This window comes from Alligator mississippiensis, chromosome 2, assembly GCF_030867095.1.
Source record: "Alligator mississippiensis isolate rAllMis1 chromosome 2, rAllMis1, whole genome shotgun sequence".
In the NCBI taxonomy this organism is placed as follows: Eukaryota; Metazoa; Chordata; order Crocodylia; family Alligatoridae; genus Alligator; species Alligator mississippiensis.
The window spans coordinates 272605324-272624443 of NC_081825.1; the positions used below are offsets into that span (position 1 = coordinate 272605324).

The 19120-nt window shown below is 42.2% G+C and overlaps 1 protein-coding gene and 1 long non-coding RNA gene across 11 annotated transcripts in view; one reads left to right on the plus strand and one right to left on the minus strand.

Moving 5' to 3' along the window:
- The window catches only part of FOXN3 (forkhead box N3), a 324200-nt gene that overhangs the window by 149949 nt on the left and 155131 nt on the right, over nt 1-19120 (minus strand). For all 9 annotated transcript variants that reach the window (XM_019481681.2, XM_019481679.2, XM_019481683.2 and 6 more), the window contains one exon: nt 8537-8673. In XM_019481681.2, coding sequence (XP_019337226.1) covers nt 8537-8673 — 137 coding nt within the window. The remainder of the gene's footprint in view (nt 1-8536; nt 8674-19120) is intronic.
- The window catches only part of LOC109281698 (uncharacterized), a 30195-nt gene continuing 12846 nt past the window's right edge, over nt 1772-19120 (plus strand). The window contains exons 1-4 of one of the 2 annotated variants that reach the window (XR_002088463.2): nt 1772-1878; nt 5658-5829; nt 8276-8367; nt 11822-12514. This is a non-coding gene — a long non-coding RNA (uncharacterized LOC109281698). Of the gene's footprint in view, nt 1879-5657; nt 5830-8275; nt 8368-11821; nt 12515-19120 lie in introns of those variants that run through there. The other variant, XR_002088462.2, reaches the window with a different exon arrangement.

Below are 19120 nucleotides of genomic sequence, written 5' to 3' on the forward strand. Positions count from 1 at the left end.
GAACCTACAAGAAGATAAACCATTTTAAATCAGAAATACTGATACTGAAAGACAACCATAGGAGAAGCAATTGTAAATGTTTCTCTAGAAAGTACAACAGGCTACTAAGAAAACACCAAGAGAGGGAAATAGGTGATAAGAAAGTGTAAATTCTGTACAACTAATAAAAGCCAATAAATCTTACATTTCAAGCTCCTGACTAGTGCTTAGTGAAATGCATTTCTTACAATAATAAGCATGAAGGAGAATACCCACGATCATCACCTCATAAATCTCAAAAGGGCTTTTGCCCAACAAGGACACTCCTCCAGAGAGATAGATCACATTTTTAAAGAGCCACCCAGATACCACATGAAAAATGGCTGGAGTACAAAAAGAAAATCTCCACGAATTGCACACTGTTATTTATAACATACCATCCTTCCCTGGAACCTATATGGAAAACCCTGAAACATCTGCAACCCATACTAAAAGAAAAACCAATTCTTACAGAAATCTTTCCAGAACCACCCATCCTAGCCTTCAAACAAGCACTGAACCTCGCCAGCCTCATCACTAGAAGCAAATTTCCTATGGCCCAAAGCACACCAAATGGATCCAGAGCATGCTGGGACAAGAAATGTAAAATCTGCTGACGCATCTCCACCACTCCCACAATAACCACAGCCCGCAACAGAACCATCAGCATGCCTGGATCTTACACCTGCACCTCCAGAAATGTAATATCTCTCTCTCATCCAATGTACTAAATGCCCTGATGGAAAACATGGAGGAGAAACCAAACAACAACGGCGTACCAGAATGAACACACATCAAAAATCTATCAAAGACAAAAATACCCAATTCCCTGTAGATGCACACTTCTCACAAGACAACCACTCTCTCTCCGCTCTCTCAGTTCTAATTCTTAAAGGGAATTTATAAAAACACCTTTTGTAGATGAGCCCACAAACTTCACTTCGTCAATCTACTGGATACAAAAAATCATGGACGAAATATATACATTGGATTTACAGTACATTACAACCTGCTTGACATCCAATAACCACAGGTAACCCGTCTGCATTTTACCAGCTACATTCTATCACCAGATCAACACTCCTCCTTCCTCCCCACCTATCTGTCTCACATTTATTGTGTCCCATTCCCTCTGATCCTCACTGCCACACATTTGCATTTTTACAGACTTTCATTTTGTATTTTGGCTTCTTTTTCACCCAGGAGAGCACACAAGAAAGAGCAGACTCTCCCTATGCCTGAAGAAGGGTGTTTGTGCCTGAAAGCTTGCAAAGAACATTTCTTCCAACTATTTAGCTGTTCTAATAAAAATATCACATTTACCCAAATAACCTTGTCTTTCTTACACTAATATACTTTCAACTCCTCTGATCTTAAAAAATATACTATGTAGGGGTAAGCTAATTATTGGGGGGAGGTTGGGAGTGGGAAGATGAGTGAATAGTACAAAGTGTAACGTTATTCTAAAAAGTGACTTTATACAAAATGCATGGCTTGGCTCAACACTGAGTTGATCTGATTAAATACTCATCAAGTCTCTATCTGCCAGCCCTACAAAGTCAGCCTGGAATCCAAAAGCCCAGCTGGACTGTGACTCCATGCATCAGCAAGCAGACTGCAATATGAGCTTGGTTAACAATCTGTGGATAATGCATAAACCAGATGAGAATCCACCTTGCTCTCCCACAACCAAGTTTGCCTTGCAATAAATATACAGCAAACAGCACAACAAGTCCTGATCCTGCAGACTTGTGTACTTTATTCACCATTCACCCAGCTGAAGTGCACTGGGGGAGTTGAAGAAAGCCTGATTTTTTAGATCAATATGTTGAAGTCAACTGGATGATTCAGTGCCAAAAGGTAAGTAGTGTTTAACTCTTTATTCAGCAGGCCCCCAATCCTGCTGCATCAGCAGATAAGCCTCCTACTTCACGCAAGGAGCTGCTCTGCTCGGAAGAGATGGAACCATTCTAGGGAGTTACTTGTCAGAGGAGAGTTAACTTTAAATAGATGAATACTATTCCTAGAACAGGCAGAATGGGAACAGGCAGTATCCCACTCTACTGGTGTACATTTAAAGCATTTTCCCCCACTCCTTCAAGTAACTCGGTAACTTAGAACAGAATGTGCCAGTATTTGCTATCAATAAAGCAAATACAAATGAGCATAAGATTGGGGAAGACTGATGGTAAAAAGACAAAATCACCTCTTGCTCCAGGAATCCTACAAGCTGTTTTTTTTCCAACTAGATAAAGTGCTATGGGTTAAAGTACAAAAGGTTAACCCTGATCTTAAAATGACTTCCTAACCTTTAACTATATATTAAAAGAACCAACAGTATTAGTTTTAGAAATAAATATATTTGCTTATACTACTTCCCTCCCTGTATCCCTTGGACTCCAAAAATAATTGAGAGCTGACCTGATACAATACAGAAGAGGGGGAGGGGGAGGAGCTGGAAATCTATCCCAGAATGATTAAAGCCTTACCAGAAAGAGCAAATTGCACCAATAGTTCAGTACAGAGTCAGAAGACTTAAGGAGAAATATAGAAGATGAAATATCAAAGTATTCCTTTACAGAAGCTACATATAACTGAGCTGGCATCTCTAATTATATTTCAAGGTTGCTTTATCACAAGCATTGTAAATATTTAACACGCTTCAGATTTCAGTCTTTAGACCAAGGTACATTTCTCTTCCATATGAGATACTTTTTCTTTAAAATACACAGTATTAGGGAGCAAATACTTCTAATTTAACTCAGATGCTTTGATATTTTAGTTAGTGCATTTTTTTAAATAAGAGCCTAAGAAAGGTGTGGGGATTTTTTTTTTTACATAAACAAGCACATTGAAGTGCAATGTTTAACATGTTTACATTGTACCTTTGAAAATAAGAGGATCACAAGTGTTAAAGTGGTGACAGTTTGGAGCGCTGCAGACACATTTCATCAATGTAAGTATTAGAAAGAAATGTTCATATATTGATTGATAGACAAACTGGGATAAATGGATACAAAGTTTTCCTTACTTTAAAATTGAGCCAGCCATCTACTTGAATCACTTTATAACATTATTTACTTCAGGACCTCTCATGAAATTCATGCAGGGTATTCTACTGCATTTACAAAATCAAGTCAGCTCATATTACTAGCTAGTAGGGCTGTGCAAAATTTCGCTGGTAGTTTTATTTCAATGGTGTTTCGACTTGTTTCCAGTTCCAAACAGCAAAATCAAAACGAAACAGAGCTTTGAAACAGCCTCGAAACAAAAGGAGGCAAGTCGAAACGTTTTGAAAATTTCAAAACGTTTCGGGTTTTGAAGCTCAAGCTGGGCTTGCCTGCAGGGAAACAGAAACTAAAGTAAGGAGAGGGAGGGGGAAGAGGGAGGAAGGAGGTGGAAGGAGTGCTCTCATTATTGACTGTGTAGCTGGCCAGTGACTGTCATCTTTCCCTGAGGTCCCTTCCAATCCCTGTGCTCTGGGGGAGGGATGGAAAAACTGCATAAAAGGCAACATTGTTTGAACTGCCCTGCTTTCTGCCTTGGTGTCAGTTGAGTGAGAGTGGACCTTAACACACAAACGGTGTCACTGTGGCAGCGCACTGTTTGTGCCTGCCACTTTAAGGGCTGGAAGCCAGCAGGTGCCTGATTAGGGCAGCCATTTGGGGATCCAGGGCTGCCTATATAAACAGGGCATTTCACTGCTGGAAAGCTAAGCAACAACATTGCCTAGCTGCAGGGATCATCTGGAGGTAAGGGAGGAGCTGTAGGAGATGGTCAGGAGGCTCCTGGTCCTGGGCATGACCTGAAACTGCACCCTGCTGGGAGTGGGTGGCCTGGTGGGGCTCTCAGTGGTGTGGGAGCCCCCAGCAAATGCCAGGCAAGTTACCACCCTGGTGAAAGGCAGGTCGCGGCGCCTTAACCCCTAGCCCCCACAACTGGGTGGGTTATCCTTTTTGTAGGGTCTGGAAGGTGGACCCCCAGAGGAAGAGTGAGGCCACGAACTCACTAACCTGTCTGAACATTCCCCCAACTGGTCAATGCTGGGGCCAGGACCGGAAGGGCCAGGGGGGCCTACCACGAGGAGCGTCCAAGAGCTGAGGGCCTGGGGTTCTGACTGGCCTGGAGGTGGGCCAGAGCTAGTAGCTCAAGGTCCCGGGGCGGGGGGGGACCACATCTGCGAGGTCAGGGAGCTATGTTGCCGAGAATGAAGGCGGATTAGGCTGCCGGAATGGAGGGATCATAGAGGGGTTCAACAGTAGGATTCTGGGGCCTAGCAAAGGGCCGGTGATTGTGAGAACTATGGATGCCATCTGCGAGGCTTGGGCTGCAGATAATGCCCCCTGGCATCAGGGCAAGAAATGGGCAGCCTCCTGCTTAATCAACAGCTATTAAATCAATTACCAATAAGGCGTGGTAGACAAGAAGGCAGGTGGTTAGCCCAGGAACACGTGGGTGGGCCACAGGGAAATCAGCCCCAAGAAGGCCCCCTGTTACAGTCACTCACCCATGTCATGAGTTTTGCCTGTCAGCAGCTAGAGGTGCAGAGCCCCAGGACCCAGACTCCCCCTGCACCTATCTCCTTGACAGCTGGCAGGTTTCATGGCCGCAGCAGGGCCTAGCAGGCCTGCAGTTTTCAACCCCATGCCCCAAGACAGACAGTCCCACAAGCACCCATGCCATGAGTTTTGTCTATCAGCAGCCAGAGGTGCAGGGTACCAGAACCCAGAAGCCCCTGTACCCATCTCCTTGAAAGCTGGCAGGCATTGTGGCCTCATCAGGGGCTAGCATGCCTGCATTTTCACCCTGCTGCGCCTTAACACATACACAGTGTCACCCATGTCACAAGTTTTGCTTGTCCATAGCACGAGGTGCAGTTTCCCCCAAACTCCTGTACCTATATCCCTGTACCTTGGCAGGTTCATGCCCTCAGAAGGGGCTACCATTCCTGCAAGTTTGATCCCAATCAGGCCAGAAATGACAAAGTTATAGGATGTTTCGAACTTCCCCATTATAGCCCACGGGCGAAATGTCGAAACAGCAAAACTGTTTTGACGAAACAAAACAGAACAGCAGTTTGGAATCGAAACGAAATTCGAAACAAAACACTGTTCCGTCGAAATGTAGAAACGCAAGTTGAAGTGGAATGGTGCCATTTCGCACAGCCCTACTAGCTAGCTATTTTTGGAAGAACATTTCATAAGTTAAGTTGTGTGCTCCATAGGCATCACCTGAGGCGCTTCTTATGATTCAACACGGCGTCTATGCTCAACTCCCCTCTTACCTGCTATGAAGATACTAAATGGTACAAGATGTTTATGGTCATTAGTTCCTTTGAAACATCCAAAAAAGAGTAATAGTGGGTCAATTTGCCCCTGTGGGATCTTTCCTTCTGATCCTTATAAGACTTGTAATTCCTTCTATTAATCCACCCCCAGTGGAGGCATTTTAATATAGGTGAATTAAGTCATTCCAGATGTATTTTATTGATTTCAGACAGTGTAATTTCTCTCAGTCTTGAGCTGCAGTCATCCAGAGTTTATGGCATGTAGTGGAATTCTGCCACACAAGTGTTTTGGAAGATTTCATCTTTAACACCCAGAATCAGGCTTTCACTTGTTATTTGCTAATTTTCCAAGGTAGTTCTTTGATGAATTGACACTGCAGATGGAAATTTACACTCTTTGAAGATTCCTGGCACATCTGAACACAGAAAATACTGCATATCTAAATGTTTTAGTTATACAATGAGGATTCAACTTCTCTTCCATTAGTTGCTACTTGGAATTCTATGCGAATGCCAATTTATGGGTAAGTGAGTTCAGCATTAAACTAATGTTACATCATAAAGACCTATTATTGTTAAACTTACTAGGAGTGGTAAGAAATCTGGTGGCAACAGCCATGAAAAAATTAAATTCTTCTTGACTCGGGAGATCAGCAGAAGCAATCATGCTTTCAAAATAAGTTGCAAAAGCATGTGCTTTCAATGCATAAACACACACATGCCTAATATAGTCAGATTCTTATGTTCTCCATAAATACAGTCAAGGCATAGAGCCCAACTTCCTTGCCCTGATCCTGGTATTGCTCTGCATGATGCCTTTCCCATGGGCAGTTACGATGGCTTGCATTAGACCAAGTGACAAAAAGCAAGCACAAGGCTGTACAGTACTGGGGGCTTCTGGTCACACCCTGGCAGTGCAGATATGTGCCATATATTCCCAAGGCCACCATTCAACACTGCAGGATTATCTTTACAATCAGAAGAGATTGTTCAATAGACAAGTCTGGGCTTGTCTAGCTGAACGACATTTGCACTGATGTAATTATATCACTTTCAAGAGTAAACTCCCTCTCATCCAGACAAGCTTTGTCAGCTCCTGAAATCAACATCTCTCAGCAGTGGGACACAAGACAATCATGGATCACCTGAAAAATCTCTCCACAGACTGACTTTAACAACAATACATTTTGCTTTCAGTTATATCACTAAGGGGAGGGGTGGGGAAACTGAAGTTTAAAATATTTGTGCATAAAATGAACTGCTATTGATTTTTTTTTTTTAAATGGCAAATGTTTCATCTCCAAGGCAAGTTACATTGTTACTAAAGTAGCCTCTCTCAGATCTGAGTCCTACCCCAAAAAAAGGCAAATTTAAGTAAACTCTAATATAAATTATATCAGGGTAGGATTCTCTGGCACCAGAATTAACATAGATCAGAAAACTCCCTCCAATTCTAGAGCTACTAAGGATGCAGAATTCAATGCATTAACATTTTATACAGACATGAAATAAGATTCTACAGATAACACATCTGCATAGATTATGTTCTGTTTCTACTGCTTATGAATATATTAATAATAAAATAAAGCCATTAGGCTTCTGGAAAGAAAAACTTAATTTGAATATTTATTTAAACTGCAACTGTAAAATAATCATCCAAATTATTTAACTATCGGAAAGTGTAAAGCACCATCAGGAGACAGAGGAGATATTTGAAAGGTCTAGTATTAAACCATAAGGTACTACAGGTCCTCCACTGTATTTTTATCATTATTACTCCATTGCTTTAGCAAGTCCCATATTAATTTGATCTCTTAAAGCTAGATGACCTCAAGTTGTGAGCTCATTTAGCATATAATTGTCTTGACTTATTTGGAAAGAAAAAAAACCCCCCCCCACAAAACCAGGTACAGTGTCCTTTTAAAAAAAAGTTTCAAACCAACTGTAGCTGCTATGTAGGGTTATTTGTTGCCAAGGCGACAACGTATATCTAAGTACTAATGGCCTGTCCTTTTGCCAAGCAACAAACAGCCTTGTGATGCAACTGCACCTGTCTCAGCTATGCGTTACTATGGAGACATTTGAGTTACTATGGTTACCATCACGCTAATCGCCTAGCAAGGGCAGACATACAGCCGTCTCCCGCGAAAGCCCAGCTGTTCCTCCCAATCTCTGACTGAAGATTGATTGTCTGGCCGTGTGACGGAATGCACAAGAACTTCATTAACATTACTTGAAAGAAATCACTTTGTGCGTTGCCGCCTCCTTGCAGGACATATATCAGACTCAAAAAAATAAGCTGGAAAAACAAAAATCATAAAAATCACTTATTAATCCATAATTCCGGTAATTAACAAATTGCTTGCAGGCAGATAAAATTCCTCTTAAATTTTATGATGTTACATATAAACACATCACTATGTTTTCAAGATCAAAAGGCATTTCTGTTCAAGCCAATTATTTGATAGAGTATATTTTTAAACATTTTCTAGAGCAGCAGCTAAAGGGAATCAGCTGTCTTCAGAACCTAATATTTACCTCCCTACTTTGTGGATCACAATCTTAAATTCTCTCTGCTTGCGGTCACTTATTTCACTAACACTAACACTATTAGTAAGCAATGGCCAGATAAAATGCACCTATTTCATTATTAAATGAGAATGAAAGACTCCATTGGTCTCCATTGTACACCTTTGAGACAAATCTACGTGCACACACTTATCTATGGGGCATGTAACCACAACAGAAGGAACTTTAAATCACCTAGATGCAAGGTTTGCATGGAGACTGGATACCTGCACTAACAACACAGTTGTGGACTGAGTAACAAGCTAGAAGGAAAATAATTAACTAGCACTCTACTAGTGCAACTGCTGCATTTTTTAATCTAATGAAACTGGATAAACTGACTTTTCAAAGAACCCCCATTTGCTTGTGCACACACTAATTTTAAATATTTTCTCTGCTGAGATATTCTGTAACTTATCCATGGGAAACACTGAAATTGAGATTGATGGAAGTATCAGAACCATCACATCGCTGACACGCCAGAGAACAGAAAGGTAAGGAATACTGGAGCATGAACCAAGAAATTGACTGTTTATTATAATACACTGTAAGTTACCATATTTTCTTAATTATTGTGATTTATTATATTTGGTATCTTAGCCAAGATCCATAAATACAGATGGATGGAAAACAGCAGTTGTAAAATGCGTCTAATTTTCTTACCTTTGATATGCCTGAGGAGATGTGGGAGGTGTATTGAACACATGCGAGTATGGGTGATAGGGTGTCTTTTTCAAAGCCTGAATAAGATTTTGTCTATACTCTGGGTCTATACACCACAAGGACCCCTTTCCAATACTCTGCAAAGAAAAAGAATTAAAAAAAAATAAATACTTGATTTAGCAACATAGCAACATTTTTAATTAGGAAAAGCAGTGGATTTACTTATTACTTGCCAAAGATAACTGCTCTAGTTATATTATATTTTTAAATTTTATTCTTACAATCAAAATTTCAAGGAAAGACAGAAGCATGCACACACGCTGTAGTCACCTTTACCTTCTCATTTTAATTAAACAGATTCAGTAATATATTGTAATTTCCCCATGTCCCCCAAACTGGAAAAATTACATGCACTATGTTATAAATATTCACTATAGTTATACGTTATAAAATTATTAAGTTATAGTCTTAAATGTCAGCTTTGGGGATACATAAGTTGGTCTTTGAAAGGGAAGTAAAACATTATTTTTCCCTTTTGCTGTAGTTAAATAAACCTAACAAACCCACTTATAATAAGAATTTAAACAACTTAGCAATTCATCAACCAACTGACACCAGTCTACTACAATCTATCTAACCTTTTCTCCGAGGGAAAAAAAAAACCTTCAAAAAGCCCCACCTCCGCCCCCTCAAACACCAGTACCATCAGTGTTTAAACCATTTAAAGCTGTTGTGAAATCTTGATAATTAAATGAGTTTTCACTTTAGTTACCACTCCAAACCCACTGAGCAACTCACTCCAGTAGTCAAACTGTAATAGCAATGCCTACACACACTTAATGTTTATTCTGCAGTTCAAAGCATAGTCCTCTCTCTAGTCTTAGCACCAGGAACCTCAGAGTGTAGATATTTTAAACTGTTCTGTTTGAGCTCTTTAAAATATTAATAAATTTTAAAAATCCCTAAATCAATTGGGAAGAGAGAAAAGTGGCCATTTAAACATATTATGGGTACTTAAAACACCCCACAAAAAAAACTAGCACAAATCAAAAGTCACTCTACCAAGATACCGACATCTGTTCAAAAAACAGGTCAAACAAACAGCAATACTAGCTACTGATTGCTGAAGAAGTTGCAGGCTTTCCAGTCAGTTTGATAAGTTTTTTAGTAAATATTTCCAGAAGGGGAAAAAACAGTTAAGTTACATTAAAACCTGCTTTTCTGTCAGGTAGGTAAGTAGTCATCTCTTTCTAGTACTACAACTTACATTAGTAAACCAAGATCCTCACTACACTGAAGTGTATGCAGTGGAGGTTTAGGTTTAAAAGAGAAAGAAAATCCTATGAAGATTTTCAAATCTAAGGAGGAAAAATACACTTCTGCTTTTGAAAGATTATCATCTTTGTGAAACATTATCAACTATCCAAGTGTTGCCCTATCATACAAAGACATTTCAAGGGGCTTTACCCAACATTCGAGATGCTTATAAACCCTCCTCCGAGCTTACTGACTTCAGACCCTGATCCTGCAACAGACTGCTCTGACTTCAGTGAGCTTGCCTGTGGCATCAGTTAGCTGCCTGCATGGAGCTCAGGGCACGGTCTGAGTCTTCGCTTGAAGAGCACAGGATACAAAGTCTGAGCACACATTTCATGCGTCTCAGACTACCAGATCTTGTTGCATCCTACCTCCCATGCCTTTGCTTAATGTTGCCTTAACTGGAGAAACCATACTTCACATTTTTCTGTGACATACCTACCACTTCGCAGGCATGCCACAAACACAAGTACAAACCAAAAGCATGCCCTCTTTTACTGAGGACTGAGAAGAACCCAAGATCCAAGACCCTGTTCTTGATGAACTTTCTAGATCAATCCTGGGCTTCATACATGTATATTGTGCCCATGTATTAACAAGAGCACTAAAGAAGGAATGACCTGGTGCTTGCTCTACAGTTCACAGTTTTTAAAGTTCAAAAACATGACCATTCAAGAACCCAGAATTAAGCCCTGAGCTAATACATGCCCATCTACTTGTAAGACCTTAGGAATCATAGGAAAGTCAGGCTGGAAGGCATCTCACAAGATCATCTAGTCCAGCCCCCAGCTCAAGACAGGATCATTCCCTGACCAAACCATCCCAGACAAGTGTCCATCTAACCTGCTCTTGAAAAACTTCCAAGGATGGAGAGTCCACAATTTCTCTACATAGCCAGTTCCAATGCTTAGTTGTCCTCACAGTCAGAGGGTACATCTACACATGCAATTAATGTGAGTGAATATACTCGGGCTCAATCTGAGCCAGAGTAAACTAATCCCAACATCACCATCTACACATGCATTTAAGTGCAGTAATTTACTGCGCTGCCAGCTACCAATTGTATCTGATGGGACTATGTGGCAGTGCAGTAAATTAGTCTACTGAACCCTAATTGCCACACACGTCTGCTGTGCAGTAAAGCATCTTGTGCTGATGCACCCAGAAAGATCTTCCTAATCTCCAACCTAAAACTTTCTTTGCTGAAGGCTCAAAAACATTGCTCCTTGTACTGTCCTCTACAGTCACAGAGACAAACCCATCTCCATCCTCTCTGCAATCGTCCTTTAGATAATTGAAAATGGTTATCAAGTCCCCTATCTGTGTCCTCTTCTCCAGCCTAAACAACCCTAGCTCTTTCAGCCTTTCTGTATAAATATTGCATCCCAGGCCCCTGATCATTTTTGATGCTCTTTGATGGACTCTTCCCAAACTGTCCACATCTTTAAGGTGTGGTGCCCAAAACTGGGCAGTTGAGCCCAGTATGGTACTGCAGTTGAGGCCTCACCACAGTGCTGAACAGAGCAAAAGAATCACTTCTCTTGATTAGCAAGTGATACTCCTGGTGATACCACCTTGTATACTCTTGACCACTGTGCTCAAAAAGACCACAATGTTGGCTCATATGCAGCTTGTGGCCCATTGTAACCTCCAGGTCCTTCTCTGCAGTACTACAGCCTAGTCAATCATCCCCCCCCCCCCCATCTGTATTTGTGTATACAATTATTTCTTCCAAGTGAACAACTTTGTCCTTGTTGAACCTCAGATGATTGACTGCAGACCATTTCTCCAGTCTATCCAGCTCATTAAAACCACTTGCTAACATTAAACTAACATACTTAAAATTTATGTCAAGTTATTTTAGAACACCATAGCAATAACAGCAATATCCGACTCTTATGTAGCTTACATCAACAGTAGATCTCAAACCATTCTACACAGAAAATCATTATCTATGTCATTTTACAGATAGCTAAACTGAGTCTCAGAAACATGAAGTGATTTACAGAAGATCACCCAGCAGGCCAACAGTTAAATGAGGAATAGAATCTGTGTCTCCTTATTCCCTGAGAGATTTTATCCCAGTGGTCACCAACCAGTGGATCTTGATCCACCAGCAGATCTCAGAGCCTCTTGGAGTCAATCCAAGGCCAGCATGGAGGGCTGAGTGTCCATGTGCCCCAGCCCAGCAGGTCAGTCCATGGGGGAGGGAAGGGGCGGGGGCTAGATTGAGGCCCCCACAGTGAGGGACAGTGCCACAGAGGCAGAAGTAAGGTTAAGTTGAGTGGGGCCCTGGCCAGGTGGGACTTACCAGCTGGGGAAGCATACCCCAAAATAATATTGTCTCCCTCTGCCTCAATCTGCTCCTCCCCTTTCCCTTCCCACAGGCTTACTTGCTGGGTGGGGGTAGAAAAAGGGTGGTGGCAACATACGGTAGATCTTGGGTTGCTTTTAAATGCCAAAGGTGATCTCCTACTTAAGTTTGGAGACCACTACTCTATCCACTAGGTAGAGTGAGAGCCATGAATCCACCCTTTTACATAAGTTTGCAAAGCAGGGCTATTCCTTAGAAACAATAGCATAGAAAACATGTAACTTGAGAAAACTTCCCCATGTTAAGAACTATTAGTCCTTACTTTATTAATGCCATCTTCACTTCAGCATATTTTTTGCTCTCATATAAGCATACATGTTTTTGGTCAATGCAAAAGAGGAAATAAACTTTAGGTACGGTGTGAAAATAGCTTCTTTTACCATACAACACAAAACATTTGCATATGAAGAACTTAGAATAATGCTGCTATACAAGCTACCTCAATAAGCTTGCAACTTGAGGTTCCACAGGGAAACAGTATACCTGTGCTTTCATGCAACACCTGAATTATCAAGTGATGTTTTACATTTGACCTTCAAACATTCTACCAGATCCTGAGCAGCTGCTCTGAACACAAAAGGTCTGTTTGAAAATTTGCTTATGCAGAAATGAACCAATGTTTGCAAATCAGTTTCATAATTTGATTGTAATTACACTTGATATAGCACTGAAAGGGGGTTACAACACTGTTTATCCTGCCATGAGTTTCAGGAAACAGCTATGGCAATACAAGTTTCTTTAACAGTGTTGTTAAATTAAAACTTAAATGCCTGTATTTTCAGATACAGGACACTCAACATCCATTAGAAAAAGGTAAACTAATAAATTAGTCTGAAGTGGAAAGTTTTGCAAACAAAAGCTGGCTTCTACAAGGTGACAAGTGTCCAATAACCAGGGACCTACCTAAATCATGGAGGAAAGGCACTGCACAGCACCTCCTTTAATCTTGCTCTCTTTGCTGAGCACCCCTCCACCCTGGCCATCCCAACTGGCAGAAGGGTTCTGGCAGCCCCGCCACTGATCGGCCAGGAGGCAAAAAACCACGGTTTTAAATATCCTGCAGTTTTTGCCTCCTGCCAGATCAGCAGCAAGCAGCAGGACCTTCAAGACTCCTCTGCCAATCAGTGGCATGGGGTAGAGGGGAGGATGTGACAAAAAGAGAAAAATTAAAGGAGCTGCTGCACAGCACGCTTCATCACAATTTAGGTCGGTCCCTAACAATAACATGAAGTGAGAGCCAGCAGTTGAAAGGGCCTAGTACAAGAGAGAAAACCCGCCAAAGAGATCTAAAGATATTAAGAATAGGGCAGGTAGCAAAATGAGATTGATCCAGTAAAAAGACTGAAAGCCTTGTATTTAATGGGAGGGAGATTCCTAAGACTATTTCTTCTAAGGCAGCACACGGATAGACAAACCAATTATAGTACTTCAAAGGGCAGGGGGGCATGGAGAGAGATTTACTTAAGTTCAGCTGAATATGCTCTAACTGTGCCGTATGCCCACTTCGATCCTGTGGAAAGAACAGGTCAGTTTACCCCCAAATGAAACAAGGTTGAGGAATAGTTAACACTGGATTAAGCCAGTGTGTGTTCAAAAGCATTAAGTTCGCTTACTCCCTTAGAGTAGTATAACTGCGCCTCCAAGAACAGGGTAATAGCTGACAGCAAGACAGATATCTAGGAATTTGTCATAAATAAATACCTAGATACTAAACAGCCAATCACTATTATGTAGTCTATGGAATTTATCAAGGGCCACATGTTTCAAATTGAAAGGAATGAATTAAAAATGGACAACATATGTAGACTGCCACACACAACAGGGAACTGCTGGTGGCAATCTGTACACCCCAAAAACCAGATATAACAAGTCACCATCAACATATGGTAAGGACTGAAGAAAAGATGGCTACAATTAATTTATTTTGTAAGAATGCTATCAGTTTTATTTTAAAAGCATTAACACCAAGGGGAAGGAAAGGTTTGGATGGTTCTAAGGAGTTATAAACCCTGCCCCGATTTGTAACATTTGCTCATGAGGGACAAAATTTAGTAACTCCTTATGCCACCTTTAAATTACTTCTCATTCATGATTTTTAACTAAAAGAACAGAAACTTAAAAAGTGAAGGTCTGATCCAGAGGGGTGCAAGTATCCCCACAGTTAGTTAAGGAGTAGACCAAATGCCTACCAAGGTTAATGGGAGGTGAGAAAGTCCTACAGCAGCTTTTGGCAACCTTTCAAGAACAGGGGTCCAAATTAGAATCATAGAAAATTAGGCTTAGAAAAGACCTCAGGAGGTCATAGTTCAACCCCCCGCTCAAAGCAGGACCTCCTGGCCAAGGCTTTGTCTACCTAAGTCTTAAAACGCTCCAAGGATGGAAATTCCACAATCTCCCTGGGTAGCCTGTTCCAGTGCTTTACTACTCACCTAGTGAGAAAGTGTTTCCTATTATCTAACCTCAACTTCCCTTGCTGCAACTTGAGACCACTGCTCGTTGTTCTGTTATCTGCTGTCACTGAGAACAGTCTAGCTCCATCCTTTTTGGCACCACCCTTCAGGTAGTTGAAGGCTGCTATTAAATCCTCTCTCAGTCTTCTCTTCTCTAGATTAAAAAAAGCCCAGTTCCCTCAGCTTCTCCTTATAAATTATATGGCCCAGGCCTGTTACCATTTTCATTGCCCTCCACTAGACTCCTCTCCAATTTGTCCAAATCCTTCCTGTAGCAGAGCCCAAAACTGGACACAGTACCCCAAAATGTGGCCTCACCAGTTCCCTCAATCTGCTGGCAATACTTCTATTAATGCAACCCAGTATGCAGTTAGCCTTCTTCACAACAAGAACACACTGTTGGCTCATATTCAATTTACTGTCCACTGTAACCTCCAGGTCCTTTTTTACATAACTGGTGTTTAGCCAGTCAGTCCCCAGCCTGTACTGGTAGATGGGACCATTTGGTTTCAAGTACAGGGTTTTGCATTTGTCCTTATTGAACCTCATGAGTTTTCTTTTGATTCAACCCTCCAATTTGTCTAGGTCTCTCTGAATCCTAGTCCTATCCTCCAGAATATCTACTACTCCCCTCAGCTTGGTGTCATCCGCAAACTTTCTGAGGGTGCAGTCCATCCTATCTTCCAGGTCACTGATGAAGGTATTGAACAAACCTGGCCCCAGGACCAACCCCTGGGGCACTACACTTGATACTGGCTGCCAATTAGACATTGAGTCTTTTCAGCCCAACAACCCAGGCAGTTCTCTATCCAACCCAGACTACTTTAGCTTGCTTGAGAATGACAGGTTGCCACTTATGACCCCTTGCCACCAAATTGCTGCCAATGCACTTCCAACCCAGCTGCCACTTCCCCATTGCTGAACTGCTGCAGACACCTATCTTTACCAGCCAGATGAAATTGCTTGGAGTCTGCATTCAGTCTATTGGCTGTAGATGGACAATCCCTGTCCTACAAGATTAGATCTCCATTATAGTAATTAAGCAAAAGGAGGAAGATGTGTTGTTTATTAAAATATATTAGGTTTTCTGAGGCTCTCATTTACACCTAAGTCAGAAATAGTTCCACTGAAGAAAATGGAATCGCACCACTAAAAATAGCAAGAGCGGAATCAGCTAGTACATTTATTAAAAGAAACACAAAAAATGTTTTTCTTAAAATCTTCAGTCTTATGTGCAGGCAAAGATGGACACCAAACAACAAACAAGCTTTTAGGACCGCATGCCTCTTATTTTAAAAACAGCAGTCACAGCAAACCCAGAAAGATATAGATAAAAAGAAGTGAAGTGACATTCGGTTGAGGATTTCCTACTCAAGAGCCCCAAGTGTGAAGAGCTTCTTGACTGCGTGTTTAGCTGAAGCACTAGTTTTCCAAGTATAGTGTAGTCATAAGAAAGGAGGGGGAGAATCAATGGAATTTAGACCAATCGTTTAGTGATTAATTTCTGTCTTATGACATTTGGCGTGCTGCTCCACTGACTCCTCCAACCCAGAAGTCAATAGCATCTCCAGTCAAACAGAAGAAAGGGAGAGAAAAAAAATCCTCGGATTACATTTGTCTCCTAGGCAACAAGTGCCAAAGAGTGGATAACGACTCCTTGATAATCTCAGTGCTGGAATGCTTCATACTCCCTAACAATGCATCCTCTCAAGGCGAGATACAGTAACCTCATCCCCTTCTGCTGTTCACAGGTTACTGTTTTACAGGAGTGGATAAGGGTGAAGACACAGGGAATGAATGCTATGAAGTATCTCCTACATAATATAGGATATATTAGGAGCAGAATAATCTCTTTCAAATAGTTTTTTTCCTGTTAAAAATATCTTAACAGATTAACATTTGGAAAGCCATCCATGCCAATTTATGCTCTGAAGAAATATGTATCAATATATTTAACAAGGCAAACATATTTTGTAGTATCTCTGAAAAATTACTGTGCCTCCTTCCTTCTGCCAGCATATACATGTATCTGTGTTCTAATCTGAATGCTTGATTTTTTTTAAAGAAATCATTCAGTTTTTGTTTCAATTGCAAGAAAGACGGAAAGAGAAATTATTCATCTCTAAACCTATTATTTAAATCTGCTTGCTGTAAAAAGATGCAGGCCAAATCTTCATATTCATATTTTCATATATATGTGAAAGATACATAACCACACATACTTGTCTACAATTTTTTTTTTGGAATATATAGAAAAGTTATTTAAAGGGCCTACTTTACAAGCTAGTATGCAAAATCCCACATTAAAATGCTTGGTCATCTCATAAGCATATAAAAGCTGAAGTATGCAGCTCCTTACTTTATGTATTATAGGGAAGACAGTGCCTTTTAGAGTTACTTAACATGTCCATCATTACACCTTGTTTTCACCTTTACAAGGTTTCAGTATTATATGCTTAGTGTCTATCCCAGGCTGATATATATATTTTTTGGTCAAAACATGCCCAAGTTGTTTCCAAGAACAAGGCTAAGGAAAGAGGTTTTTCCCCATGTGATCTTCTGCACAACCATCTCACAGACAGGTAAGATGAGATAAATAGTTCAGGTAATGACCTTAATAAAAAGAAAAAAGGATATTCTGCTATCAGAGACAGAAGGAAAGGGAGGGACCATTTTGTCTTTGGTGACAATACTTGAAGAGGCCAGATACTTTACAATTCAAAAGCAGAAAGCAGATTCTGAGCAGTGTTAATCAGGAATAAATCCAACTACTTCACTGAAAAATGTTCCAGATATAGACTTACTCTGGCATTTATTCTAGGCAGATTTCTGAGTTCTGGGAGCAATTATAAACTTAAGAAATGGCAATAAGAGCAGCATTTGATTCAGCAGCTTCATATCGCCATGAAGAGAGACGTTTTCCTGTTTGGCAAGCACAATACAGTTCAAACCCAGTTAAGATCGATGGCTCATGACCAGGGATCCTGGTTTTCCCTTTCCCATGGAAAAACAGAGAAAACCACGGGTTTTATCTTTTACCGGAGGCAAACATGGATTTCTCATTTTACCAGAGAAACCCACATATTTTGCAGTTTTGCAATGAGCTCTCTGCAGGCTGACAGAGTTGCAGCTTGGAGGAGCCTGGGGGGAATGGGAGGAGGGCAGTCAGGCAGGGGCACCAAATGCATTTGTAAACACATGGCCCAGGCAGCCTGGAGACCAGCTCCTGCAGGTAAGTTGAGGGGGGGAGAGGGAAGGAGAGGATTGAGGCCCCTATAGTAAGGGAAGGAGTTGGACAGAGCTGGGGCTGCTGCTCAGCCAGGCAGTGCCTGGGGCTTGGGGCCAGGGCCACAATACGCAGCCACAGGGCCTCAGTGGGGAGCGGAATGGGGCGGTGGGCAGCTCGTCCAGGGGTAGGGGGATGGGGCCAGCTCCCCCTGCTGCTCATTCGCCCAGGGGCCAGGCAGGACCCATGCCCCCCAGATCTGTGCATCGGGCAGGGGTGGAGCAGGCTGCCCCCTACAGGCTCAGGCAGAGGGGCTGCTCCCCACCACTGTGCACATTCCCAGAAAGCAGGGGGGACCCATGCCCCCCCCCCCCCCAGATCTGTGCACAGGATGCAGGCTACCCACTTCAGGCTCGCGCTCCTGCCCTGCTGCCCTCTCTTGGGACCTCCGCAACCCAGTGTGTACAACCTAGCGCTGCAAAGAACAATGGGCTGCACAGAAAAGCTGCTTGGGTCTGCTGCACACAACCCCGCCCCACTATAGCTCAGCACGCAGGGAATGCATCACCAGGGCAGTTGGCTGTTCAGTGTTCACAGCAGCACCAATTCACACCCGCTGGGCTTCAGAGGCCCCGGGGAAGGCAGCAGGGCCAGAGCCTGATCCCACAGTGGGCAGCACGCAGCCCCTTGTCCAACACACAGATCTGGGAGGGACGGGTCCCACCTCCCCCTGGGAGTGTGTACTACAGCAGGCAGCTGCCCACCCCCAACACCTGAGCCTGCAGCATGGTGGGGTTGGGGGGAGGCCAAGCTCCATTCCACTGTAGCAGGTACTACCTCCTGCCAAGGGCAGCGGGCTGTCTAGCCACATAACCCTGGCAGGTGGCAGCCCCCTTCAGCAGAGCTGGGGGAGCAGGAGCTGTGGGTAGGGGGCAAGAGGCACCAGCAGGGCCAGGGGGACTATGGGGGGACCTTTCATTTTAATCTCAGATTTTGGGGTATTTAATCAGAGAATTCGTGATTTAAGATCAGACAAATTTGCAACTTTTTTTATTTTTTTAAATCAGGGAAAATCGGGATGCCTGCTCATGACAGCATAGTTTTATTACTCCAAGACAAGTTCAGTTGGACTCAGTGGGTGCATCTACATTGGGGTGGGCAAAATCGATCATTTCCTTCTACGACCAGGTGACCTATCACCTGGACAAGGGAGATGA